Source organism: Suncus etruscus, chromosome 2 (assembly GCF_024139225.1).
Source record: "Suncus etruscus isolate mSunEtr1 chromosome 2, mSunEtr1.pri.cur, whole genome shotgun sequence".
Classification (NCBI taxonomy): domain Eukaryota; kingdom Metazoa; phylum Chordata; class Mammalia; order Eulipotyphla; family Soricidae; genus Suncus; species Suncus etruscus.
Window position 1 is genome coordinate 215,387 of NC_064849.1, and position 26,041 is coordinate 241,427.

The 26,041-nt window shown below is 51.1% G+C and overlaps 1 protein-coding gene across 2 annotated transcripts; it reads left to right on the plus strand.

The window, feature by feature from the left end:
• The first annotated feature begins 848 nt into the window (after positions 1–848).
• Positions 849–22,815, plus strand: SART3 (spliceosome associated factor 3, U4/U6 recycling protein). Of its 2 annotated transcripts, none has more exons than XM_049767761.1 (19): positions 849–1,121; positions 3,329–3,455; positions 3,670–3,774; positions 4,401–4,585; positions 5,229–5,334; positions 6,740–6,864; positions 8,232–8,387; positions 9,848–9,986; positions 11,137–11,244; positions 12,626–12,703; positions 12,810–12,868; positions 14,226–14,335; positions 15,795–15,907; positions 16,076–16,152; positions 17,341–17,509; positions 18,846–19,279; positions 20,150–20,302; positions 21,121–21,311; positions 22,157–22,815. In XM_049767761.1, the coding sequence occupies exons 1-19, from the start codon at positions 849–851 to the stop codon at positions 22,332–22,334; spliced, it is 2,886 nt and encodes a 961-aa protein (XP_049623718.1). In that variant the 3' UTR covers positions 22,335–22,815. The 2 variants fall into 2 exon arrangements, with proteins under 2 accessions (XP_049623718.1, XP_049623727.1); XM_049767770.1 differs by having other exon boundaries at positions 5,283–5,334.
• The last annotated feature ends 3,226 nt before the right edge of the window (positions 22,816–26,041 follow it).

The window sequence follows — 26,041 nt, forward strand, 5'->3', positions numbered from 1 at the left end:
ACCCCAGAAGGCTTTGGAGAGCCCACAAAGAGAAACAAGGGGTTCTTGGCGCAAATAGAGCGTGCTCAAGGAAGAGAGACAATGAGAGTAAAACCCACCAATGCGTTGCTTAGAAAAAAATAGGAAAGGAAAGGAAAGGAAAAATAAGAAAAAGGAAATGAGCCCTTTTTCCAGAATGTCTTAGCTTACTCTATATAAAATAGGAAACGCAAATATTTTATAAAACTTTGTTTCTAAAAGCTAATCGTTATTAGCTTGCAGATTACGAGCTTGCAAAACCAACGCGTGGATTTATTTAGGGCCTGCAGGAGAGAAATACCGTTGGGAAGTGGGGTTTCTTGTGCCTATATTTTCCCGAGAAGTTGGGGTTTCCTCGCGTTTGGACTGGGGTTACTGGAGTCAGTCACCCAAGCACGCCTGCGACGGGAGGAGGCGTCCAGGCGTCTGTCCCAGGATCCTCTGACCTGCTCAAGATGGCGCCAAGCCTTACCCAGAGACGTCACGCTCGTCCTGACTTCCGGCGACGGCCTCACTTCCGGTCACGCTCGTCCGTGACTTCCGGTGGAGGCCTCACTTCCGGCACAAAGACCCCAGGCCTGCCCGACGTCGCGCCGTAGCTCAGGCGAGCGAGTGGAATGTCTTTCTCGGACGCGGTACTCACGAGCGCGCAAAGCCACGACAGTCAGACAGCTGGAGAAGTCTCCGCCATCTCGGGCTCTCTAGTCCCTGGATGGGACGCGAGGATGCGGCGTTCTGGTCAGGCGCATGCCGCGGGCAGCCTGGGCTCGCGCCGGCTCGGGCGGGCCGGCGAAGACCCCAGCGAAGACCCCGGCTCATTGGAGCGCAAGATGGCGACGGTGGCGGCTGGGGCCGCGGCCGCGGAGCCCGAGCCCAGGGTGGGCCCCGGAGCCGACGGGGAGGAGGCGGCCGGGGCGCAGAGGCAAGCGCTGCCGCGGGCGGCGGCCGCGACCGTCGGGCCGGAGGAGGACTCGAGCGGGAGCGACGGGGACGCGGAGGACGCCATGGCCTCGTCGGCCGACAGCTCGCCCGGGGAGGACGAGTGGGAGTTGGACGACGAGGAGGAGAAGAACCAGCTGGAGATCGAGCGGCTGGAAGAGCAGGTGCGGGGCCTGCAGCCGGCTGGCCGGGGGTCTCGAGGCCTGGCCCAGGGCCCTAACGTGGAGCTTCTCTCTGACCCCCCCAAATGAGTCCAAACCTTGGTCAGAAAATGGCCCAAGCCTCTCGTGGCCTTGGCACCTCTCCCTGGGAACCCGCATGCCAGGCTTCCTGCAGTTGGAGGACAGGGAGTGCAGCTTGGGGGGGGGGTCCCTCATCCCTCCAGGGCCCCGGCGGCGAAATAATGAGGGTGACTCGACATCAGATCAGGAAAGGGGACCAATGAAAGGTAGGGAGATGAGCGAGGCCCTGCTCCTGTTGTCTGTCTGTAGAGCCGCAGGACCACCGAGGAGTGGACCCCCCCCCCCATTTCAGCATAACTGTGCGGAGAGTACCTGCGAGGAGCTGAGGCCTTTGGTTTAGGGGTGTAGCCACTTCCTCCATGAGGGACAGGGATGGGGGCAGAAGTACCAATCTTTTACTGGTGTCACCAGGGCTCAGCCCCCTGGAAGCAAGAGAGCAAGGAAGCCCTTTGATCTGGTGAGGGTTGCGGGCTGTGGACCAGATTTGGAGCTCAATCTTGTTCGACAGAGGGAGAAGCAGGATCTCTGAGTGGGCGATGGGGTGGTTGGGAATGGGTAGCCTCAGGGCCAGAAGCAGTTTCATGGAGGTTACCCCTTAGCCTGACTTACTTTGCAATGACTTCCCCTGTGGGAACGGTTTTGTTAAGTGGTTAAACGGTGATGCTGTTACCTTTAGTGTAGATTGTCCCACTCATTGTCCTCACTGTTTGGCAAAGGAATCAGGTCAAGTGGTGAGTGGTCACCATATCCATTTCTTGTAAGTTCAGCTGTAGGGTCAGTTTTCTTCACTGAGCAAAATAGCATGAGGTGGGGTCCCAGGCCAACTGTCCCTGGCCTTCTGTGAATCCAATCCTCTCTTTAAGGTGTCCTTTGTTCGGAGAGAAATGGGGCTGCATAGACCAGCAGAGCCCCACGTTGCTGATGCTGATTGGACTCTGCAGGAGTCGCCCCTGTGCCTCTTAGCCTGCACTGGAAATAGACTTTCTTTCAGAACACCTCCACAGAGGGGAGAGCCAATCTTGGGGCCTAAAAACTTCAGACATTGGTCTCTGCATATGTTCTCTGGCACAGGAAAAAGGAAAACCCTGATGTTTGTACCTAATCCTCCCTAGAGACAGTGTCTCTGGGCAAGCCCCTGTATTTCTCCGGCTCGCTTTCCCCCAGCCCCATCTGCCCCAACTCTTCTGCAGTCCAACCTGACCCCATCAGGCTCTCCTGACCCCGCAGCCTCATTTCCTGCTCAAGCCACATTTCGATCAGGGGCTGAGGGTGACGGGGTGACAGGGAACGTCTTGCGTGGTTCTTACTGAGCAAGATTCATCTCTTTGACATGACATGTTGGTGATACCATGTGGGACACACTTGACCAGTTGAGTTGGAAGTTTCAAGTAACATGACAGGCAGTTACTTTAAACCGTGTGCTCGTTGCCCTTTATTTGGAAATCAAATATGTGGGTAGGGGATTGTGCCACATTCAACAGTGCCCAGTGCCTAAAGGCACCAGGAATGCCTGGCCTGAAACTTGGAGTTTTGGGCTGTGTGGGTGGGTGGTTTTGGGTCTCACCTAGTAGTGCTCATAGGTTACTTCTGGCTCTATACTGATGTGGGGGTGTGTGTGGTTTTGGGCCTCACCCGTTACTTCTGGCTCTGCTGAAGAATTGCTCCTGGCAAGCTCTGGGGACCCTAGGGGAAGCCTGGGAGCAAATCCCAGGTCTGATGCATGCAAAGCAGACCCCCTCCTTGCTTTGCATCACTCCAGCTCATGTAATTAGGGATTACTCCTGGTAGTGTTCAGGGGACCATATATGGTGCTGGTGATTAGCGGGGAAAGGGGTCACACGTAAGCAAGGCAAATGCCTAACTTAAATCCTGTATTACCTCTCCAGCCAAAACTTGTCATCTTAACACCACGGATTTGGCTCTATGTAGAGGTTTTGCTTGGCATGTGTGAGGCCCTGGACTTGAGCTTCCTGTTCCTGAGGGTGGCGGGGCATCACTTTCCCAGGGAGCAGGCTGCCATTTCTGTGACTGAGGAGGAGGAGGAGGGGTGCGGTGGTCTGCAGTGGCGATTGGGTGGCTGAGTTCTTGTTAATGATGGCATTTACACCATCCCTGGGGTCTCTTTTCAGCTATCCATCAATGTCTATGACTACAACTGCCATGTGGACCTGGTCCGCCTTCTGCGGCTGGAAGGCGAACTCACCAAAGTGAGGGTGGCCCGCCAGAAGATGAGTGAGATCTTTCCTCTGACCGAAGGTAAGGTGTGCTATGCCACGGGGTTTTCTGCATTTGGGCTGGCCATACCGCTCTTGGCAAGCTTGGCACTGAGTGTTGGGGAAGAGAGAAAACCTTATGGCGGCAACTGCAGAGATGAATTAATTTCTGCTGGGCCTGACCTCCCCTGCTCTCACGCGTTCGGTCCCCTTCTTGCACCGTTGATGGGTACACAGTGGCAGTTGCTTTCTTGCAGAGCTCTGGCTGGAGTGGCTGCATGACGAGATCAGCATGGCCCTGGATGAATCTGACCGGGAAAGTGTGTACGAGCTCTTTGAGAAGGCTGTCAAGGACTACATCTGTAAGTGTCCTGGCCTTGGGCCTCTCTGGCCAGTTGCAATCTTTGTTAGCTAGGTATCACCGTTGGAAAGTCCCTCCCTCTCTAGGAGGGACAGAACACTGGACTCTTCAGAAGGCTCTTTTGTCCTCTTGGGGCTTCAGCCCCAAGAGCAAGCTCATTTGTCATTTGTGTTTTGTTGGTTTATGTGGCAGCTTGACATGGGTCCATGACACAACGGTCAGGCAGGTGGGCACATCAGGGAGGGCACTTGCCTGCCACCCAACTGCTTCGGATTCAATCCCTGGCATCCCATATGATCCCCTGAGCCTGCCAGGAGTAAGCCCTCAGTATCACTGAGTGTGGCTTGCGGCCTCCCCTCCTACGACAAAACCCAAGAAAAACTGCACAGATTTTTTTTGAATTTGGTTTGCCTGAGAAAGTGCAGGCCTTGGAAAAACACGCTCCCTTTCTACTTGGGCTACAATAGAAGTAGAAGTAAATTGGGGTGCCATGGACGAGGCTCTGGCCTTACCTGCCTTGGACTCCTTGGACTTTCGGAGCTGGCACATTTCCTGAATGTGGGGTCGCATTTCAAAAGGTGCAGGCTTCCGTTTCTCCGCTGATACAGCCCCTTTGTCTCGGTTTAGGTCCTAACATTTGGCTCGAGTACGGACAGTACTCGGTTGGCGGGATCGGCCAGGATGGAGGTCTGGAGAAGGTCCGCTCGGTGTTCGAGAGGGCGCTGTCGCACGTTGGCCTGCATATAACCAAAGGGCTGGCCATCTGGGAGGCTTACCGGGAGTTTGAAAGTGCCATCGCGGAAGTTGCCCGGGTGAGTTCTCCTGCCTTGTTTGCCTGTGACTAGTCAGGGTTGTTTCTGAGTGCCTTGGCTGGCTCCTGAGTGGGCGAGCAATAAGCTAAATCAGCCTGCATGATGTGGACTAAAATCGATGGCACTATCCTTTCTAGGCTTGAAAATACCCACTACTGTAGGTAACATGGTTTAAGGACGTGCACCAGAATAGTTGTATCATGTGGGGCTGTGAGAGGGTTGACATTTAAAACCACACAATTTGAGGGCCGGAATGATAGTATAGTGGGAGGTCGTTTGCCCTATGCACAGCCAACCTGGGTTCAATCCCCGGCATCCCATAAGGTCTCCTGAGCCTGCCAGGAGTGATTACTGAGCGCAGAGCCAGGAATAACCCCTCAGTGCCCCTCAGTGTTTCTGGGTGTGGTCCAGAAACAACAACATTCCTTTTTTTCCCCCCCTGTTTTAATCTGAGGCAGAGATAGGTAGATTTTAAGCATAAAGTTGTAATTTTGCAGAACTGAGATTCTTGCAGTAGTTGACAAAATATGTGATAGAGAAGATAAACTTTTTTTTTTCTAGTTTGAACTAAACATTTTTTGAGGTAATGGTAAAAGTAGGGACTAGTCGTAGTTGGTCATTTACTCTGACTTTGCTTCTTTAGCCCCTAGCTGACTTCCTTTCCCCTCTTGACCGGGAACAAACCTTTGCTTCACAGCTTGATAAGGTGGACATGCTCTTCCGGCGGCAGCTGGCCATCCCCCTCTATGGTAAGAGAGACTTGCTGGGCAACAGTTTGCTTTTGGACAAGTGTTGGGGTGTGTGCTTATGTTAATAGGCATCTTTGGGCCTTCCCCCAGTGTTCTGACTTGAAGTGGGTGGGCTTCTTTCTGTGGAACAGGGCCTGGGGGGGGCACATAGCCTATCTTGAATGGCTCAGAGAGTTTCGGGGGGGCTGTGGGTAGACTCAGAAGCAAGACTTCCAGACTCCCAAGTCGAGATGACTTTTTTGCTTGAATTGTTGGGTAAGCCAGAGAAAGTTTCTGAAAAGAAGAGAAATATTGGCTCCTCCCTGGATTTTATGGTGATTTTTAAGTAAGAGAATCTGTTATGATAATTTTTTTGTCAGGGCATGGTAATGTCCTTCATAACAGGTTGAAGTTCCACACAGACTTGTATCATTATTTGGAGACAAGTTGTTTGGATCAGGAATATGGTTGATTGCAAGTTTCCTAGTGGGATCCAGTGGGGACTTCCCTGTTAGTTGTATGTCTTTGAGTCAACCATCCATTTGACGTTCTGTGTAGTTTTCCTGACTTGGGAAGTTTGGCATAGCCTGTAGGTTGCCTCTCATAGTTAAACATTGTCAGAGTAGCTGGCACCTTCTCTTCCACTCATGCCATATTTTCTTTTTCTTTTTTTTATCATTCATTCATTCATTCATTCATTTATTTTGGTTTTTGGCCACACCCGTCGGTGCTCAGGGGTTACTCCTGGCCATCTGCTCAGAAATAGCTCCTGGCAGGCACGGGGGACCATATGGGACGCCGGGATTCGAACCAACCACTTTAGATCCTGAGTCGGCTGCTTGCAAGGCAAACACCGCTGTGCTATCTCTCCGGCCCCCATATTTCTTTTTATTGCATGGTTCCTTCTGGGTTTTATTGAGCCAATTATAAGCAGTCTCTCCCATGACATCCTCCAGTAACCTACAGAAAAGGCTAGGATGGAGCTGGCAGCTGATTTCATCTCATTTGCCGGTGTAAAGCTGTGTACCTTAGCAAGTAGACCAGGAACCTGAGCTTTATTACCTGAGTTCAAAGTCTTAGGCTTCCTGTGAACTGTTGACCAACCATGTGACCTTTTCCTTGGCGCTTCCTCCACTGTATGCTTGAGTTTCCAGAGCTATCCTTCCTTAGGGAGTCGTGAGAATCAACAGGTCACACTAGGTCATTGTTGAGGTTGTTACTTGGTGGGAATCGCACCCTGAGTCTGTGCTCTGAGACAGCCCAGTGTGAGCAGAGGAGCTCAGCGTCCCCCAACAGTCAGCTGCTCTGGACCCCAGATGTGGGAGGGACTAGCGGCACCCCTGTCTCTTTGTGTGACCTGCTTTGGTTCGTCTTTAACTCTAAATTAAATGGCAAGATGCAGGGGACTGAATCAATTTTTCAACAGACATGGAGGCCACGTTTGCGGAGTACGAAGAGTGGTTGGAAGACCCAGTCCCAGAGACGGTGGTTCAGAGCTACAACAAAGCACTGCAGCAGCTGGAGAAGTACAAGCCCTATGAGGAAGCACTGGTAAGACTCGGCTGCCTTTGGAGCCGGTTCCCTGAGAGCACTCGTGGCAAGGAGACCATCCCTATGAAATCTGTTTTATTACGAAAAATGGATTGAGCGTGTAAGCATTTGATAACACTAAATGTAGTAATAACAACAAACTTTCACATGCTGCTCCGCCCATCTTCTAGAAATTTCCATTGTACCCTCTCTGATGGCTTCCTTGCTGGAGGTTATCACTTTCCCGATGTTTGTCATCATTATTCCCTGGTTTTTCTTAAGACTTTGCAATCTCTGGGTGTGTCCTTAGTTGCTCTGTCGTTTAATTCCACTCGCTTTGAAACTTTTCACATGGTTATTTGCTTCCGTTCCGCACGTCTCCAGGTTTTGCTTGTGTTAGTAGTGCCGATGTGTCTGCTTTCACTGCTGTAAAATTGTGCCGGCTACCATAGTGTTGTAGCTTTCAGTGATACTGTATGTCTGGGAACTAATTTGTCGTTACTAGGAACTGAGACTTTTCAAATGTCTAAAGCAAATACTCTTGCTGTCTGTGTGGTCTTCTCTCTTTCCCTCTTCCTCTCCCCTGAGGGATCACTTCTGACAGTGCTGGGAGGGGGGTCCTATGCAGTGCCTGGGATCAAACCCCTCCTTTCCCTTTCCTCCTATCCAAGTGGTGTTTAGGGCTTGCTCCTGGCTCTGTGCTGAGGTTTTGATCCCTGTTGGCAGTGTGTGGGGGCCCATATGCAGTGCCTGGGGTCAAGTCCAGGTCTTCTGTGTGCAAGTTCCGTGCCTACTTGCTGTACTGTCTCCCTGTGCCTCCCCCTTTCTTTCCTGTGCAAATGATCCTTTTTATTGTGAGTAGACATCAATATGTCCCATCAAAGAAAACCTAAGCACAACGTGGCTGAAGAGAAAGGTTGAAAAAGAAGAGCTAAAAAAAAGAAAAAGAAAAAGAAGAGCTTTGTATGTTGGGATAGTATATTCTGTGTAGATTTATTTTCATCTTCTGCATGCAACTAGTACTTTCCCAGGACCTCATACTTGAAGTGAAAAACTTGAAATAACTCTTGGCCTCGAATTACGCTACTGTGGAAACATCCTCTCCACTCAGTGGGCAGAGAGAGTGAATCCTATTTTGGAAGGATGTCTGGTGCTCTCGGCAAAGCTCCCTTTCTGATTGGTTCCAGACTTCAATTCCCTTGCACGGGGAATGGGTGTAGAGCAAAGATTGCCAGAAGAGGTGCTTTGGCTCCGTTTTCTGGCCCCTCAGACGTAAACCCTTTCCCCCAGTCTCACCAGAGGTTCTCTTTTCATCTGGAGATGTTTTGTGCTTCCTGACAGCATCAAGTGGCTGATCTCAAACTCAGTGTGCTTTTCCTCTGTCCCAGTTGAGTGCAGAAGCTCCCCGGCTGGCTGAGTACCAGGCGTACATCGACTTTGAGATGAAAATTGGCGACCCCGCACGCATCCAGCTTATCTTCGAGCGAGCCCTCGTGGAGAACTGCCTGGTGCCCGACCTGTGGATCCGCTACAGTCAGTACCTAGTAAGATGCCTCCGCTCTTCTGCTGCAAGGTCTTCATTCTCAGGCCAGCGCGCCCCCCCGCCCCCCCTCCCCCCCCCCCAGGCTGGGAGCCTACGAGGCTGCCTGCTCGACCGTTCGTCTGCTCTTTTCGTTTATTGCCAGCTCTACCAATGCGTGGCTTATTTTGGGGGGGGGGTTATGATTTCCCCCCCCCAAATGTCTTCGTTGTTATTGTGGTTGAGCTAACATTGTTCCCCAGTAGTTGTACTGTTTATATGAGACTGGTGTGCCATGTGCCTCACTCTTTAGGCTCATTTTATTCGCCTTTTTTTTTTTTTTTTTTGTGGTTTTTGGGTCACACCCGGCCGTGCTCGGGTTATTCCTGGCTCCAGGCTCAGAAATTGCTCCTGGCAGGCACGGGGGACCATATGGGACGCCGGGATTTGAACCGATGACCTCCTGCATGAAAGGCAAACGCCTTACCTCCATGCTATCTCTCTGGCCCTATTTGCCCTTTTTTTTATTGCTGTTATTAGAGATCATTGTGGGGTGCCAGGTGTCTAGCCTGTTAGCACAGCATCCCAGCCCCTTGAGTCTTAGAATGGGAACTAGTTGGATTATGGAAATAACAGCGGGTGTTTTACCTTTCACCCTTGTCTTTGGGGACATGGGACTACACAGACAGGTGGGCAAGGGAGCTGCGACCCAGTGGTGTCGGTGATCCTGGCCCAGCATGGCTTCCGCTGTGTATGGGCCTCCCCTTCTATATGCTAACTGGGGAGAGAATTAGAGCTTCCATTTTATTGGTGCATGTTTCAGTCCATCTGAAAGCTCTGAAATGGGCCCAAGCGGAGTCCATCCTGCTCTTGATTCTCCGGGTCCCCCCCCCCCTTTTATTTCCCCCTGCTCCTTGGGATTTTTTTGGTCAAAAAATCAGTTTATTAGATATTTTTTATGTCTGATTTTTGCTTTGGGGCCTTTCCAATGGTACTGGGAACCGCCAGGGCTCACCTCAGTCATAGGTAATTTCAAAATACTTTAAATTTTAGTTTTGTTTGTTTTGGGGCCACACCTGTCAACACTTCAAGGTTGCTCCTGATTCTGCATTCAGGAGTCACTCCTGAAGTTCTCTCACCATATAGGGAGCCTGGGTCTGCTGTGTGCAAGGCAAACTCCTTATCCACTGTACTGTTTCTCTGACCCTGTCTATTTTTTTTTGCCTTTTCTATTTTCAGTTTTTGGGCCACACCTAACAGCACTCAGGTTATTGGCTCTTGCTTCGAAATCACTCCTGGCAGACTAGGAGTGGGGTGGGGGGGGGCGGGGGGGGCGGGGGCTGGGGGATATTGGGGATTGAATCCCAGTTGGCTGCGTGCAAAGCAAATGCTCTTCCTACTGTGCTATTGCTCAGCCCCTGATCATAGGTATTTGAAAGGAAATTCCTTTTGTCCTGCTCCTAAGCTGGGACTCCTGTCTCCTAGGATCGGCAGCTGAAAGTTCGAGAGCTAGTCCTGTCAGCACACAGCCGCGCCGTGAGGAACTGTCCCTGGACTGTTTCCCTATGGAGTCGCTACCTCTTGGCCATGGAGAGACATGGAGTCGATCATCGGGTGATTTCCGGTGCGGATACTTGTGTGGGATGCTCTTAAATTTTTGGCTTCAAGGCAGACGTGTAATTGGGCCAGGAGGGGCAGTGCAGTGCCTTGCCTGTGACTGTCCTCAGTTGGGATTCTCATCTCTACATAGCATCTGTTGAGCATGTATGGGAGTGACCCATGAAACCCACCCCGCTACCCCCAAAAGCACCACCAGCAAAATCCTAAAGAAGCCCACCTACTGAGGGTACATCGGGATATTGAGAATCAATGGCCAGAATTAGGATTCTCTGGGAGGTTTCCTGATTGTCCTTTTGATTTTGTGTGTTTGGAGGCCACACCAGGACTTGACTTATTCCTGGCTCTGGGCTCAGAGATCATTCCTGGTTATGCTCAGGGGACCTGGCGTTCCTGGGATCAAATCTTGTCAGCTTCATTCAAGGCAGGCTACTTACTGTATTGTCTCTCTGGCCCACTGGTGGTACTTTTTGGGAGTCTATTTTTAGACCACACCCAGTGGTGCTCGGGGTTTACTCCTGACTCTAGGTTCAGGGATCATTCTAGGGGGCACCATCTGGGACATCAGGCGTGGAACCCAGGATGGCTACCTCTGGCTATGCTCAGTACTTGACTCCTGGCTCTGTGCTAAGGGATCACTCCTGAAGTGCCATGTGCTGGAGATCAAACCTGTGCCAGCTGTGTGCAAGGTGACCATCTTAGCCTTAGTCCCTTTTATTTTATTTTTTTATTTTTTTTAGTTCTTTTTTTTTTTGTTGTTTTTTTGGGCCACACCCGGTAACCCTCAGGGGTTACTCCTGGCTATATGCTCAGAAGTTGCTCCTGGCTTGGGGGACCATATGGGACACCGGGGGATCGATCCGCGGTCCGTCCAAGGCTAGCGCAGGCAAGGCAGGCACCTTACCTTTAGCGCCACCGCCCGGCCCCCTTAGTCCCTTTTAGAGGTTTTTAGCATCCACTGGTCATTGTGATTTTCCAAGAAGCTGTATTTTCTCCAAACTTACTTGATTTAGACCTATTTTTAATTTTGCAGGGTCTTTTAAGATCATAAAGCATTTTAATAGCTAGAACTTTTTTTAATTTTTAAATAAAGTCCAGTAATCTCCGTTAGCATCTTTGTAATTGCAAGTGAGTCCTGATCCTTTCTTCCACTTCAGCGACCTTTGAGAAAGCTCTGAGTGCTGGCTTCATTCAGGCCACAGACTACGTGGAGATCTGGCAGACATACCTGGACTACTTGAGGAGGAGAGTGGATTTCAAGCAAGGTTTGTCCTTGGAAAGGGAAGGGCTTTCTCTTAAAGACTAGTTGAGAAGTCCCGCTGCTCTGATAATATCCCGATTGGGCCAGTGTGTCAGATCTGTGCTTTGCACCTAACTTGCCTTGGGAGTGTTGAGCTATTTGCATGTGACACAGAGAAGCTTACACTTCATGCTGTCTCTTTTTTGCCTTTGTGTGTATGTGTGTGTGTGGGGGGTTTGGGTCACACCCCGCAGCGCTCAGGGGTTACTCCTGGCCCTATGCTCAGAAATTGCTCCTGGCAGTCCAGGGGACCATATGGGATGCCGGGATTCGAATCACCGACCTGCATGTGAGGCAAACACCTTACCTCCATGCTATCTCTCTGGCCCCTCTTTTGCCTTCTTCCATGTGTATAAGTGTGTGTTTCTTTACATGACTCATGTTTCTGTTAAATCTTTGAACTTTGAACCTTTGCGGGATCTCCCACCCCATTTCACCCACATCCACTAGCAACCGGAAACCTTCCTGATGGCTTGCACACAGGCTGGCAGCCATTCTCCTGTCCTGGGACACTGCAGTGGACCCACACTGTGCCCTGGACTAACCTGTTTGGACTGTTGCTACTAAATGTCCTTCTCTCTCTCTCTCTCTCTCTCTCTCTCTCTCTCTCTCTCTCTCTCACACACACACACACACACACACTCTCTCTCTCTCCCTCCCTCCCTCCTCTCTCTCTTTCTCTCCTCTCCCTTCCTTCCTTCCTTCCTTCCTTCCTTCCTTCCTTCCTTCCTTCCTTCCTTCCTTCCTTCCTTCCTTTCCTTTCCTTTCCTTTCCTTTCCTTTCCTTTCCTTTCCTTTCCTTTCCTTTTCTTTTCTTTTCTTTCTCTTTTTTTTTTTTGGTTTTGGGGTCATACCTAGCAGGGGTTCTTCCTGGCTCTATGCTCAGAAATGCTCCTGGCAGACTCAGGGGACCATTTGGGATGCTGGGATTCGACCACCATCCTTGGGGCCTGAGAGATAGCATGGAGGTAAGGCGTTTGCCTTACATGCAGAAGGACGGTGGTTCGAATCCTGGTATCCCATAGGTCTCCTGTGCCTGCCAGGGGCGATTTCTGAGCACAAAGCCAGGAGTAACCCCTGAGTGCTGCAGGGTGTGACCCAAAAGCAAAACAAAATAAAAAACAAAAACAAAAAAACGAACTACCATCCTCTGCATGCAAAGCAAACGCCCTACCTCCATGCTATCTATCTCTCTGGCCCTGTTTTTCTCTTTCTTTCCCTCACCATCCATTAGGGCAGGAGCAGCTGTTTGGTTTCTATGTTCACAAATAAAAGTTCCCGGGAGTTTGGGTGCAAGAAATCAAGAAAGGCTCTGTGACCAGTCTCTTTTTGATTCTTCTCTAACAGACTCGAGTCAGGAGCTAGAGGAGCTGAGGGCCGCCTTTGCCCGTGCTCTGGACTACCTGAAGCAGGAGGTGGAGGAGCGTAAGTGCCGCCCTGCCCACTACCTGGTCCATGCACATTTTCTGTCCTGGTGGGTCTGTATTTTCTCAGACTGCTTTTCTGACTTGGATGCCTTTTATTCCTACAGGCTTTAATGAGAGTGGCGATCCCAGTTGCATGATCATGCAGAACTGGGCTAGGATTGAGGTAAATATTATTTGTGTGTGTGTGTGTGTGTGTTGCTAGGGTTGAGGTAAATGTTGTGTGTGTTTGTGTGTGTGTGCGTGCACGCACATATTTGTGCATTCGTGCATGTGCTGGGTATCAACACAGTCTCCTCTATGCGAAGTACAGGCTCTATATAATTCTGAGCCACTGTTCCCAGCCGGTAACAGATGGTGACAGGCACATGGATAGTGTGTGGAAGGGGACAGTCTGGGCTTTGTCCAGGTTCCAGAGTGACTTAGCCCAACATACTTATTCCTATTTGGGGGCTACATCCAGCAGTGCTCAAGGCTTACTCCTGGATCTGCACTTGGGGAATCACTCCTGGAGGGGCTTGGGATCAGACCTGGTTGGCCTCATACAAGGCAAGCCCCTCATCAGGCACAATCATGCCAGCTTACACACACATCCTTTTGTCTGAGTGAAGCTGTAGGCTCCTGAATAACCGTTGCGCCCCAGATGTTGGGTGCCTTTGTCTCTCCTTTCCTCCTCCCTCGACCTTTTTGCTGGGAGCTGTTGGGGACAGTTCTGCTGGCCTAGTGCTTTAATGGATGCCAAGGGGATAAGACTCACAAGGTCCCTGGCCCAGTAAGGCTTTAATGTACTTGGAAAAGAGATGATTTCATACCAAATTAGAGGGTGTGATGAACTGAATGTTTTGGGACAAAGAGCCCCAGTTTTCTGTTCTGGTGTGTGTGTCTGTCTGTCTGGTATGTGTGTGTGGTGTCTACTCGAAGAGACATTCCTCCACGACTTTCTGCATGGGATGTTCATATTTGAGTCTCAGGGATATAGGCTTAGCTTTGATCACCTCCCTGAGGCCTGTTCTAAGGGGGAGAGTCAACAGTTGCTCCGAGACAAGTCTGCCGCCTCTCTGGCAACATATTTTCTTGGTAGAAACCAGAAGCCAGGGGGCCGGGCGGTGGCGCTGGAGGTAAGGTGCCTGCCTTGCCTGCGCTAGCCTAGGAAGGACCACGGTTCGATCCCCCGGCGTCCCATATGGTCCCCTAAGAAGCCAGGAGCAACTTCTGAGCGCAGAGCCAGGAGTAACCCCTGAGCGTCACAGGGTGTGGCCCAAAAACCAAAAAAAAAAAAAGAAAGAAAGAAACCAGAAGCCAGGACCTAACCAGGCTGTGAGAGCCGTGTGGTGGCTCCGCTCTGGATTTCCCCATAGTCTGTATGGCCGACAAACTGGCTTGCCACTGTGGGAGGCAGGAGGCTCTTGCGGTGGGGGAGTGCCCTGTGGACGGTTCCAGGGGCCTTGGTAGCTTGTTTGGGGGTAGGTGCTGAGGCCGGATAGTTCCTGCCCCTCCTAACTGAGCCCCCCAACGCATTGCAGGCACGACTCTGCAGTAACATGCAGAAAGCTCGGGAGCTCTGGGACAGCATCATGACCAAAGGAAATGCCAAATTTGCTAACATGTGGCTTGAATATTACAACCTGGAAAGGTAATCTGCCAGCGGGCGTGCATATGTGTGTGTCTGTGTCTGGCTGTTGATCAGGTGTTTCTCTTCTGCAGCCAGCCAATGAGGATCCCCCCATACAAGCCAGCACCTTGCGCCCTGTCCTACTCTCCTGATGGAGTTCTGGAACCTTAGGACATGTTTTGGGTCTGGGCCCTTAGAATTAGATCTCTATTCCCTGTACTTAGGTTTGTAAGGCTGTTTGGATACGAGTAATATTTATTTTATTTGTTTGGCTTTTGGACCACACCCGGCGGTACTTGAGTTACTCCTGACTCTGTGCTCAGGAATCACTCCTGGCATGCTTGAGGGGAAGCCAGGGATTGAACTTGAGTTAGCTACGTGCAAGGCAAACACCCTACCCACTGTTCTATTGCTCAGGACATGAGTATTTTTTTAAACTTTCCTTTCTTTACAATTGCTTTAAAAGTATGCATGTGTTTTGTGCATGGTTTTGAGACTTTTCTATACCTAAATGAAATAAAAGAGAAAAACGCAGTTTTGGTTTTCATTAAGTGCGGCTATTCTTTCAAGTACAAATTATGCGGCAGGAAAATGAGATTCTGGCAGACAGCCCAGAGAGTCAGGTGTGTGGCTGTCAGCCTAGTGTCTGTGTTTGCACAGAGTAATGCTTGAGGTAGGCTCCTTGTTGGTCCTTGAGCATTACCAGACCTCCCTTATCCTGCGGTGATCAGTGCCCCGGTGCTTGCTCATTCTCTCCACTGTCATTGCCACTGGTGCCTCTGGATACATTCAAATACCCCTTTGCTGTTATGAATTGGTCCAGGGTTGTTAAGAAAGTAGTTTTGCTCCCGAAAAGGTCTTGGAGACCCGCGGAGGTACGAAGATCGTTTTTAGAGGGAGGGGAGTTGGGTTACACTGGTAATGCCCAGAGCTTACTCCAGGTTGATGGTCAGGGGCCCTTAGGTGTTATGAGCACTAAGCTGGGACTGGCCGAATACAGGGCCAGTGCCTTAACTTCGTGCTCTCTCTCCTGCCTCCTGGGCGTTTTCGAGGTCACGCCCAGTGGTGAGGACTCCTGGCTCCCTGCTCAGGGATCATTCTCAGTTGAGAATTACACAGGTGAGCCCTGTGTAAGGCAGGTGGCTTAACTTCCCTGTACTCTCTCCAATTCTGGGGTCAGATTTCAGTGCTGCTGCTGTATTGTAACCCGGTATTCTAATTTGTATTTACCATCTTCATGTAGATGTAGCTGCTTTACACAGAAGTGAGAGCAGACTGTTTTATGAACTTGTAATTAGCAGATTCTCTTTCCTTGGCAGGCCGGGGTGGGGGGGGGCAGGCTGGCCCTGGGTTAGGGATCCTCCTCTTGCAGACTGCAAAACCTGCTGGGGCTTCTATGAGGGGATGCACCCTGTTCCTTACTCACTTTCCTCTCCCTTTGTGTGCTGGAGGCAGCAAGTGTTGGTTTTTCCTGTCCTAGGGCCCATGGCGACACGCAGCACTGCCGGAAGGCCCTGCACCGGGCTGTACAGTGCACCAGCGACTACCCAGAGCACGTCTGTGAGGTGCTGCTCACCATGGAACGGACAGAAGGTGGGTGCCTACTCGCTCCCCATCCCCTGCGCCAACATCAGCCACTTGACTTCTGCCTGGAAGTCTGTAAGGAAATACTCTCTGCAAGTGGGGGAGGAAATTCCCAGTTTGTGTGATGGCTCACAAATCCTAACAGTGAGTCTTACTGATCTCTTTCTTCGTTTCAAGGAACTTTAGAAGATTGGGATATAGCCGTCCAGAAGACGGAAACTCGACTAGCTCGCATTAATGAGCAGAGACTGAAGGTAATAAAGTATTTCTTTACAGTCTTTGGAGCTGGCTGGGGTGTGTGTGGATGCGGTTAAGGGTAGGGAGAGAGCATTTATTTCCTGCCAGGTATGAGTCCAATTCTCTGCATCGCCCCCTGTCCCCCAAAAGAGAAAAGAAGTATTAGGAACCTCTGATAGTTAATTTGACTCTCTGTTAGAAATATTTTTATTTTGGTTTTGGGGTCACACCTGGCGGCACCCTGGGGTTACTCTTGGCAGGCTCGGGGGCCCCTATGGGATGCCAGGATTTGAACTGGGGTATGTCCCGTGTTGGCTATTTCGCTCCGGCCCCTATAAATAATCCAATATCAAAATCTTTTGAGGTCTTTTAATCAGAATAATTGATGAAATATGTATATCAGTAGTCAAATCTGCCTCGTGTAACTTTTTTTTTTTTTTTTTTTTGGTTTTTGGGCCACACCCGTTTCACGCTCAGGGGTTACTCCTGGTTATGTGCTCAGAAATCGCCCCTGGCTTGGGGGGACCATATGGGACGCCGGGGGATCGAACCTCGGTCCTTCCTTGGCTAGCGCTTGCAAGGCAGACACCTTACCTCCAGCGCCACCTACCCAGCCCCGCGTGTAACTTTCTTTAAATAGATTGATATATACATTTGGGGGGACGACTTAAATCTTCAAATTGATCAAATAAATGAGAAAGAATAAATAAGAATCTAAGAAAGGTGGGGCTGGAGCAGTGGCACGGAGCGGTAAGGCGTCTGCCTTGCCAGCACTAGCCTAGGACGGACTGCAGTTCGATTCCCTGGCATCCCATATGGTCCCCCAAGCCAGGAGTAACCCCCAAGTGTTGCCAGGTGTGGCTTACCCCCCGCCCCCCACAAAATAATCTAAGAAAGGTGTCTTTCTGTCTGAGTGATTGAAATATGAGCAAATTAATTTGGGCCTCGGCATTGAATGACCCCTTTTATGTCTGCTGGAGGTTTTGTTGGTTGGTAACAGGGCCCTGACCTCCTCCCAGCCCAGGCTCCGCTCTATCTCTTGGTCAGTTCTCTGCTGCCCAGGAAGTGCAAGGGAGCCTGGCATGAACTAGTGGGGTGCCTCTCATCTCTCAGCAGTGAGTTTCCCTCTCTGCCATCGTCCCACATCCATACTCTTGTGTACTTGCTGCCTCTGCCAATGGTTGCCACCCTGTCCCAATTTTTAGGCCGCGGAGAAGGAAGCAGCCCTGGCTCAGCAAGAGGAAGAAAGGGCAGAACAGCAGAAGCAGGCTCGGGCTGAGAAGAAATTACTGAAAAGGAAGAAGAAGACCAGAGGTGTGGAGCAGCGGAGAGCGGAGGAGGATGACGAAAAAGAGTGGGGTGATGATGAAGAAGGTAATGCTTTTCGGACTGTCGTTGCAGACAGCTCCACCTGCCTGAGCAGGGCCAGGACCAGCCCCCACTGCAGTTGGGGGCTTGAGAGGCCCAGCCTTAGCCCCAAGGCCAGACAGGCTGTCTCTGGACCACTTCCCCGAGTCATTCTTCCTGCCCCTGCCTACGAGCAGGGGGCCCAGCCCAGCCACTTGGACTTGCCATTCCGTTCTTGTCCCTCTCTGATCCCATAAGGAACACCTTCACCCCACTTAGGCCGCCCCCTCTCTTTCTTCGAGGTCTTCTCTGCTTGGCTCCAACTGCTGGTGTTAGGTTTGGACCGGAGAGACTATTTTTTTTCCGGGAGACTCTTAATCCCAGTGTTTCTGTCCTTGCGATTTCAGGGCCAGGGAATGGGGTGCAGCCTATGTCAGTGGTCAGAAGAATTGTCGCTCACTGGGTGTTCATGCTCAGGTGATCTTTCTGACTGGGAACCTTTCCAGGGCCTTCAGAAGTGACAGCAGAAATGCTCACCGGTCCAGAGGTCAGGACTCGAGGTCAGGGCAGACATGACCTATGACTGCAGTGACAGATGGCTGGGCGGCAGGTGTCATTGATGACAGAGGCCAGAGCAGGAACTCACGGACCCTTCTCCGAGAGAACTGCTCCTGGGCAAGGGCTACACTTCTCACTCTGAGGAGGGGAGACAATAGGAGTCGTGAGGTCAAGGCAGCCTGGGCTGAGGAGCTCGGGCAGCCCCACCTGCCTGGACGTTCAGGCCCTGGAAAACAGAATGTGAGAAGGGTCGGGCTTCAGTGAGACAGCCAAGGGCTCTGATGGAAAGGTCTGGAATGGGTCGCCTTGAAGCGATGGCAGGGATGAGCTGGGGCAGAATGTTGTGGCTTCTCTGGAAGGACGTCAGACTGCCAGACTTCTTAGGGATCACAGGCCCTTTTGAGGGCTTCCCTGAGTGACGGGGAGCCTGGCCATGGGGTCCCCTCTTCCGCTTGTGTAGCTGCAGGTCCCGGGGTGGGAATACCTGCCTGTGTTCCTGGGGCTTTCTAGAACAGTCTCAGGAGATGCACCACTCAGTGTAGATGGGGTGAAGGATGAGGCTCCTTTCCCGAGGGGCCTCTCAGGAAGACCAAAACCCTCATAGTTTTTTAGTTTTTTGGGCTGCACTGGTGGTGCTCAAAGGTTACTCATGGTTCTGCTCAGGAATCACTCCTGGCAGGCTCGGGGGACCATGTGGGATGCAGAGGATCGAACCTGGGGTGGCTGCTGCATGCATGGCAGATATTCTCCTGGCTGTGCTATCTGTACCTCCCCCAACTCCAACTCTCTTCTTAAGTCCCTGCAGAGCAGCTGAGCAAACGCAGACGGGTGGAGAACAGCGTGGCCCCCGATGGAGTGGCCCAGGACTTGGAGGCAGAGACGGGGCTCTTTGGGCGGGCTCCCTCTGGGGACACCAACACCCCCGCCAAGCAGAAGCGGGACCTGCCCAAGGTGGCGCACGACAGCACTAAGGACAGCATCACCGTCTTCGTCAGCAACTTGCCTTACAGCATGGGGGAGCCGGAAGCCAAGCTGCGGCCGCTTTTTGAGGCCATTGGGGAGGTGACGGAGATCCGCCCCATCTTCAGCAACCGCGGTGACTTCCGAGGCTACTGCTACGTGGAGTTCAAGGAGGAGCGGTCGGCCCTGCAGGCATTGGCCTTGGACCGGAAGCACGTGGAAGGGAGGCCCATGTTTGTGTCCCCCTGTGTGGATAAGAGCAAAAATCCCAATTTTAAGGTAAGTATGCCGCAGAGGGAATTCTTTCCATAGAGGAGTCTGTAGGTGCTCGACGCATTTGAACTATCCCACCTGGCCCCTTCAGAAAATTCCTTAGTGGCCCTCTAGAAATCAACCTTTTGTCGGTTTTACTTTGTCTTTTATTGTTATTTGGGCCGCAACTGGCAGTGCTCAGGGGGCTACTCCTGGCAGGCTAGGGGATCATATGTGGTATACTGGGGATTAAACTCAGTTCAGCCATCTGCAAGGCAACCTCCCTACCTGCAGTCCTATAGCTCTGGCCCCCAAATCCACCTTTATAAGGTGAACAAAAACAAAAGCCTGTCAGTTGCCTCTTCCTGCCTACCCCCCCCCCCCCATATTACCTGAGGCAACTTCAGCTTCCCTTTCTCATTCTTTTGAAAAGGTTTCCCCCCTTTGGGGAGACATTTGCCATAGAGGAACCGAGAGCCTCTTGCAGCACTGGTCACTGAGAGTTCTGCTTGCCGGGGTTTGATACCCTGTACCCCATAGGATCCCTTGATACCGCCAGGAGTGATCTTCGAACTCAGAAGCAGGAGTAAACTCCAACCAGTGCTGTAGGTGGCCCCCAAATAAAACATACAAAAGGAGCCTTGTTGGCATGGGGCCCCTAGTTGGTCCTGAGCTCACCCTGGGACTGGTCCCTTGGCGTGTGCACTGATTGCTCACTGGTGGTTGCCATCCGCATTGAGAAGAGCCGCTTGCATCTTGGTCACTTGACAGAGAAGAGAGTGAGGAATGCTGGCTCTGCCTGTGGGCAGGGCCATCTTTATGCAGATCGGGGTGTGTGGGAGGTGGGGGAGACATAGCCAGTTGTCATCTTCTTTCACCCCTCTCGGTTTCTGGCAGATGTTCCGGTATAGTACCGCTCTGGAGAAACACAAGCTCTTTATCTCGGGCTTGCCCTTCTCCTGCACGAAAGAGGAACTCGAGGACCTGTGTAAGGAGCATGGTACCGTGAAGGACATCCGGCTGGTTACCAACCGGGCTGGCAAGCCCAAGGTCAGTGTCAGACTCCCGTGGCCCTACCCATCTAGCGCAGAGATGGGCGTGACCCTCTCAGGGCTAATGCCGGGTTAATAGGAGAGCAGCTTGTCCTGCTGACCCTGGGAATCTGCCTGCAGCTATGTGGAGAAAAACACTTCGGGTCTTGGCGCTTGCAATGCTGGAACACATGGTCCCCGTGCAGGTGCCTGTGCTCATCCCATACACTGTGGGGTCCTTTAAACTCCTGGGAGCAGCCCCTTAGCCTAGTTCGGCCCATCGGTCAGACTACAGGAGAGGGAGGGAGGGCTACAGTTTGGACGCTGGATACTGGGCTCCTTGGGGGATGGGCCTTCCTGCTGTCCACATTCCTCACTCCCACTGGTTCCTTCCTGTCTTTCCACCAGCCTCCCGTGCTATACCTCAGCCCCCTGACTGCCCTTTACAGTCTTTTGAAGTAGCATATTTGACCATGAGTTTGGGCTACCTGTGGCCCCTTTCTCGATGTTTAAATGAGTATGAAATCAGGGTTAAAGGCCAACTACTTGCGCAGTTCTTCCTGTCTGATGTCTTGGTGTGGTTAGTGTGAAATCACCACCACTCCCTGGAATGAGATTAAAATACTTACCTGAAATAGGTCATCTGAAGTCCTATTTGGATATTGGGGTGCCAGGGAGGGGAGGGGAAGGAAACATGGGACAGAGGATGTCAGCTGTGGGGAAGGGAGCCTGCAGGCATGTAAGACCCAATCTGCCTGCTGGCCTGCAGGGCAGAACTTTGTCCGGATTCTGCGGCCCCTGACCCAGCTCTGGACTCTGCCGCTCTCTCTCTCTCAGGGCCTCGCTTATGTGGAGTACGAAAGTGAATCCCAGGCCTCACAGGCTGTCTTGAAGATGGATGGCACGACCATCAAGGACAACGTCATCAAGGTGGCCATCAGCAATCCCCCCCAGAGGAAGGCCCCAGAGAAGCCCGAGGCCAGGAAGGGCCCCACTGGCCCCATGGTGCCACGGCAGATGTATGGAGCGTAAGTGCCAGCCTGCTTGGGGGCTACAGGACAGGGAGGGGGTCCTGTCCACGTAGAGCACAGGCCAGGCCGCCACCTGCCCTTTGTGTCTCTTAACATGTGTTTACTTAATGCTTGTTTTTTAGGTTCAAATCCCCTTTTCCTATTTACTCCTTGGTGTAGACTGAAAACCTTGCCAGTGTAGCCTGTGTCCCTTGTAAGAGAACAGTGTGGGTTGAGGCACAAGGAGTTGGGGTGCAGCTGCCTGGTGAGGCTGGAAGGATTTCAGCCATATTTTTCCCATATGGGGCCTTTTCGTCCCCTGGCTTGGTCCTGGCCAGAACTGAAAATCTGGGGGACGGGAATCATCTTAAGTTCCTTGTGTCATCTTTTTCTTTTTGTGTTTGTTTGTTTTTGGACCACACCTGGCAGCACTCAGATTACTTGTCCTGGCAGGGTCTTGGAACTAACTATACAGGATGCCGAGGATTGAACCCAGGTTGGCTGCGTGCAAGGCAAACACTGTCCTCCCTACTCTGCTATCCTCCAGCCAGTTTTCATCTTTTTTTTTTTTTTTTTTTTTGGTTTTTGGGCCACATCCGGCAGTGCTCAGGAGTTACTCCTGGCTGTCTGCTCAGAAATAGCTCCTGGCAGGCACGGGGGACCATATGGGACACCGGAATTCGAACCAACCACCTTTAGTCCTGGATCGGCTGCCTGCAAGGCAAACACCACTGTGCTATCTCTCCGGGCCCCCAGTTTTCATCTTTTAATAGGGGGAACTTAAGACGGTCCCAGCTTCTTCTGATGCCATCAGGGCCCACAAGCTGGTGCTTGGGAAGGTTCACTCTGCTTTCTCCTTCCAGGCGGGGGAAGGGACGGACCCAGCTTGCCCTGCTGCCCCGAGCTCTGCAACGGCCCAGCACAGCGGCTCTTCAGAAGGAGAATGGCCCAGCCCCTCCACCCCCGGGACCTGCCTCGGGACCCCCTGAGGCCCCCAAGATGTCCAATGCCGACTTTGCCAAGTTGCTCCTGAGAAAGTGAACAAGGACGGCCCTAAGAGAAGAAAGAGATGCCTTACTGGGTGCTGGCCAGGAAGAACTCCAGCGCCTTGCTCTGCCCTGGGTACGGAAGGAAGGAAGGAAGGCCCAGGCGTGCCCTGTCCCACTGGCTTCTTCTGGCTCAGTCAGAGCAGAAAGGGCATCCAGGGAAGCGACTTTTGACTCCCTCATATTGAGGGGAACATGACTTTGCGGGGTGGGCAGGGGGCTACTTGCCTGGGATGCTCCTGCTTTTCAAGAATGCAGAAACAGAGGTACTACTTGGCCACATTTTTGAGACCCACTTCCAGATGCTCTCGGCCACCTGTGGCCCCTTTTTATAAGACATTTCTCTTGCACCCTTTGAGTTCTTAAAGGACAAAAGGGCAGATGTTAGCAATTCACCAGAATGGCCTGTTTTGGTAAAGGGGTGGGGCTTGGGGAGGTCCCATAACTCCATGCGATAAAATTTTCGTTCCAGGGGGCTGTGCATTTTTTGGTAATGTGTTTGTAAATGATTCATTGTTTTATGTTTCCTAAAAGCAAAAATAGTTGTGATTTTTGTTTTGTATAGGGATCTTATGACCCTTTTCTTTTCCTCGAGGCTGGTGAGCCCTGTTCTCTGTCAAAATATGGTTGTGGCGCTTTGATTTGGTTTTAAACACCATGTCAAGTGCAAACTCAGATACGCCCTACTCGGTTTTGTTAACTTGAAATTCTCTGTACAGTGGTATTCAGCAGTATAAATATGGCTATATTTGGAAATGGTTGTACCTTTGCTGTATCCAATAGAGTTGTAAATAGAACTTTTCTAAATCAGATTTGCTGTCTCTGTAAATGACTTCCCTGCAATGCGCCCTCTATGCGTCATAGCCAGTTGGTGCCAGCTTTCACCGCAGGCCGGCTTTTCACCCTGTATCTTGTAGCATTCTGACTATAGAAGGTCCAGATGGGGGACTGACTTTGGAAAGTGCAGTCCAGTAAGATTCTCCTCGTATAGCAGGGGGATTCTTTCCTCTTGGATGGAAATGTAGACATTTCACTCCACGTTCTTGCACGTCGGACTTTTCTGCCTTATAAAATTTTTTTTTTCTTTTTGTGGTTTTTGCTTGGGTTACTCCTGGCTCTGCCCAGAAATCGCTCCTGCTGGGGGAACCATATGGGACATAGGAAGATCGAACTGCGGTCCATCCTAGGCTAGCTCACACAAGGCAGATAGATGCCTTATCGCTTGCGCCACTACTCCAGCCCCATGTCTTGTAAAATTTTTATAGTGGGAAGTTTGAAACTGGCTCGACAGAAGACTTGAATGAAGAGTGACAGAATGACAGAAGTGACAAATGAAGAGGGCTTCAAATGAAGCCCCCCTGTGCTTCATGACACACAGCCGGTGCCCTCATTGCTTGCCTGACCTCTGATCCTACTTCCTTTTTATTTATTTTTTTTGGATTTTGGGCCACAGTCAGTGACGCTCAGGGGTTAATCCTGCCTATGTGCTCAGAAATCGCTCCTGGTTTGGGGGACTATATGGGATGCCAGGGGATCAAGCCACAGTCCGTCCTAGCTCAGCACACTGCTCTGGCCCATCCCTACTTCCTTACACTAAGCTCATCCCAGACCAACTCCACTAAAAATTAGGATTCAAACATTTGATCACTATTTCTAAAGATAATGCTGGGGGCCGGGCGGTGGCGCTAGAGGTAAGGTGCCTGCCTTGCCTTAGACAGACCGCGGTTCGATCCCCCGGCGTCCCATAAGGTCCCCCAAGCCTGGAGCAACTTCTGAGCAAATAGCCAGGAGTAACCCCTGAGCGTTACCGGGTGTGGCCCAAAAACTAAAAAAAAGAAAAAAGATAATGGCTGTACTTTTGGTCAACTGCTCACATTTTCAATTTTCTAATGTTTCAAGTTTTCCCCCTCTAAGTTTTTTTTTTTTTTTTTTTTTTTTTGTGGTTTTTGGGTCACACCCGGCAGTGCTCAGGGGTTATTCCTGGCTCCAGGCTCAGAAATTGCTCCTGGCAGGCACGGGGGACCATATGGGACACCGGGATTCGAACTGATGACCTCCTGCATGAAAGGCAAACACCTTTACCTCCATGCTATCTCTCCGGCCCCCCCCTCTAAGTTTTTTAATTTGTTAAATTTTTATTATTTTTTTGGTATATGGGCTACACCTGGGGGTGCTCTGGGGTCACTCCAGACAATGCTTGGGAGACTGTTTGGAATGCTCGGGATTAAGCCTTGATTGGCTGCGTGCAAAGCTGTGTGTGTTTACCTGTGTGCTATTGCTATGTCCCCCTCAAAATTTTTTTAGTTGGTTTATTTTAATCCATCTAATCAGTATGGTTTCCACTACCTTGTGCACAAACCATTTTTTGGTTAAATGTTACTTCTCAGTTCAAGCATTCAGAAGTACTTGTGCCTGAAGGTGGGGGGCCAGAGAGATAGCATGGAGGTAGGGCGTTTGCCTTTCATGCAGAAGGACAGTGGTTCGAATCTCAGCATCCCAAATGGTCCCCCGAGCTTGCCAGGTGCGATTTATGAGTGTAGAGCCAGGAGTAACCCCTGAGTGCTGCCGGGTGTGACCCAAAAAACAAAAACAAACAAAAGAAGGTGGTACAAAATGACTCTGCTGCCCTGAGCAAGTGGGGTAAGTTTGTGGGGGACCCAGCGCTGCTGAGCCTCGGTCACTTCCTGCCCAGGACCATGACCTGGCTTTCTCCTGCTGGTCCCAGTTTCTGGACTGCTGTTGGCTGGTTGGGACCCTCACTTCCTCTCTAGTGTCCACACAGGCTAGTGAGAGGGGAACCTCTTCTGACTCAAGCAGGATCCAGTTTTGTGCCCTTGTGAGACCAAAGGTGGAGGATCTTGCACTTTTCCCTAGAGATGCAATAATTGCTGAGAATGAGCTGGGTAAGCTTATTGCATTCACTTGACTCTTGGCTTCTCAGGCTAGCTGGCCACCTCTTGGGAGGAGTGGAGATTCTGGGGAATGTTGCAGCCTGAAAGAACCCCTCCTTCAGCCCCACCTGTTGGAGAAATGAGGACGCTCTTCAATAAGACAGCCAGTCAAGGGCATTTATATAATAAAATACTTTATTAGTAACTTGTTAAAATAATATCCTTCATATACAGCTAAAGTGCAAATGACCAGAGTAGAAAGCAAGTTCAATCTTCTGGATGTGCCTAAGCAGCTAAGAACTGGGGTGATGAAACACCATGTGGCAGTATACGAGGAGGAAATGTGTTTTTGGTAAGTTTGGGTAGTCACCAGTCAGGTGACTGGACATTCCATTCCAGCTGTTCTTATATTTCTTTTGTATGTTTTGGGATACACCAGCTGTGCTCAAGGCTCACACCTAGATGTCCTCTGGGAACAAACGTGATGCTGGAGATTATAATTGGGGTCGGCCACAATTATAATCTCTAGCCCCTCACTTTTCTTCATTCTTGTTCACAAACCTCAACATGCTCATCGTATTAGAATAGCGGCCTCCTGCCTTCCTGTCAGAACCTGAGTTCCCAGGTCAGAGACTTGCCCTACGACCCCTCAGTGCAGTGTCTGATGGGGTCCCCTGGGGCCGTCCTGGAACCAGCAATGCTGGGTGGGCCCTTCTGATTACACGGCAGCAGTTGGACCATCACCAGCTGTGCCACACTGGGGTTGGAAGAGATTCTTCCAGCCCGGAGGCTGTGCTACACGAAGCACTTT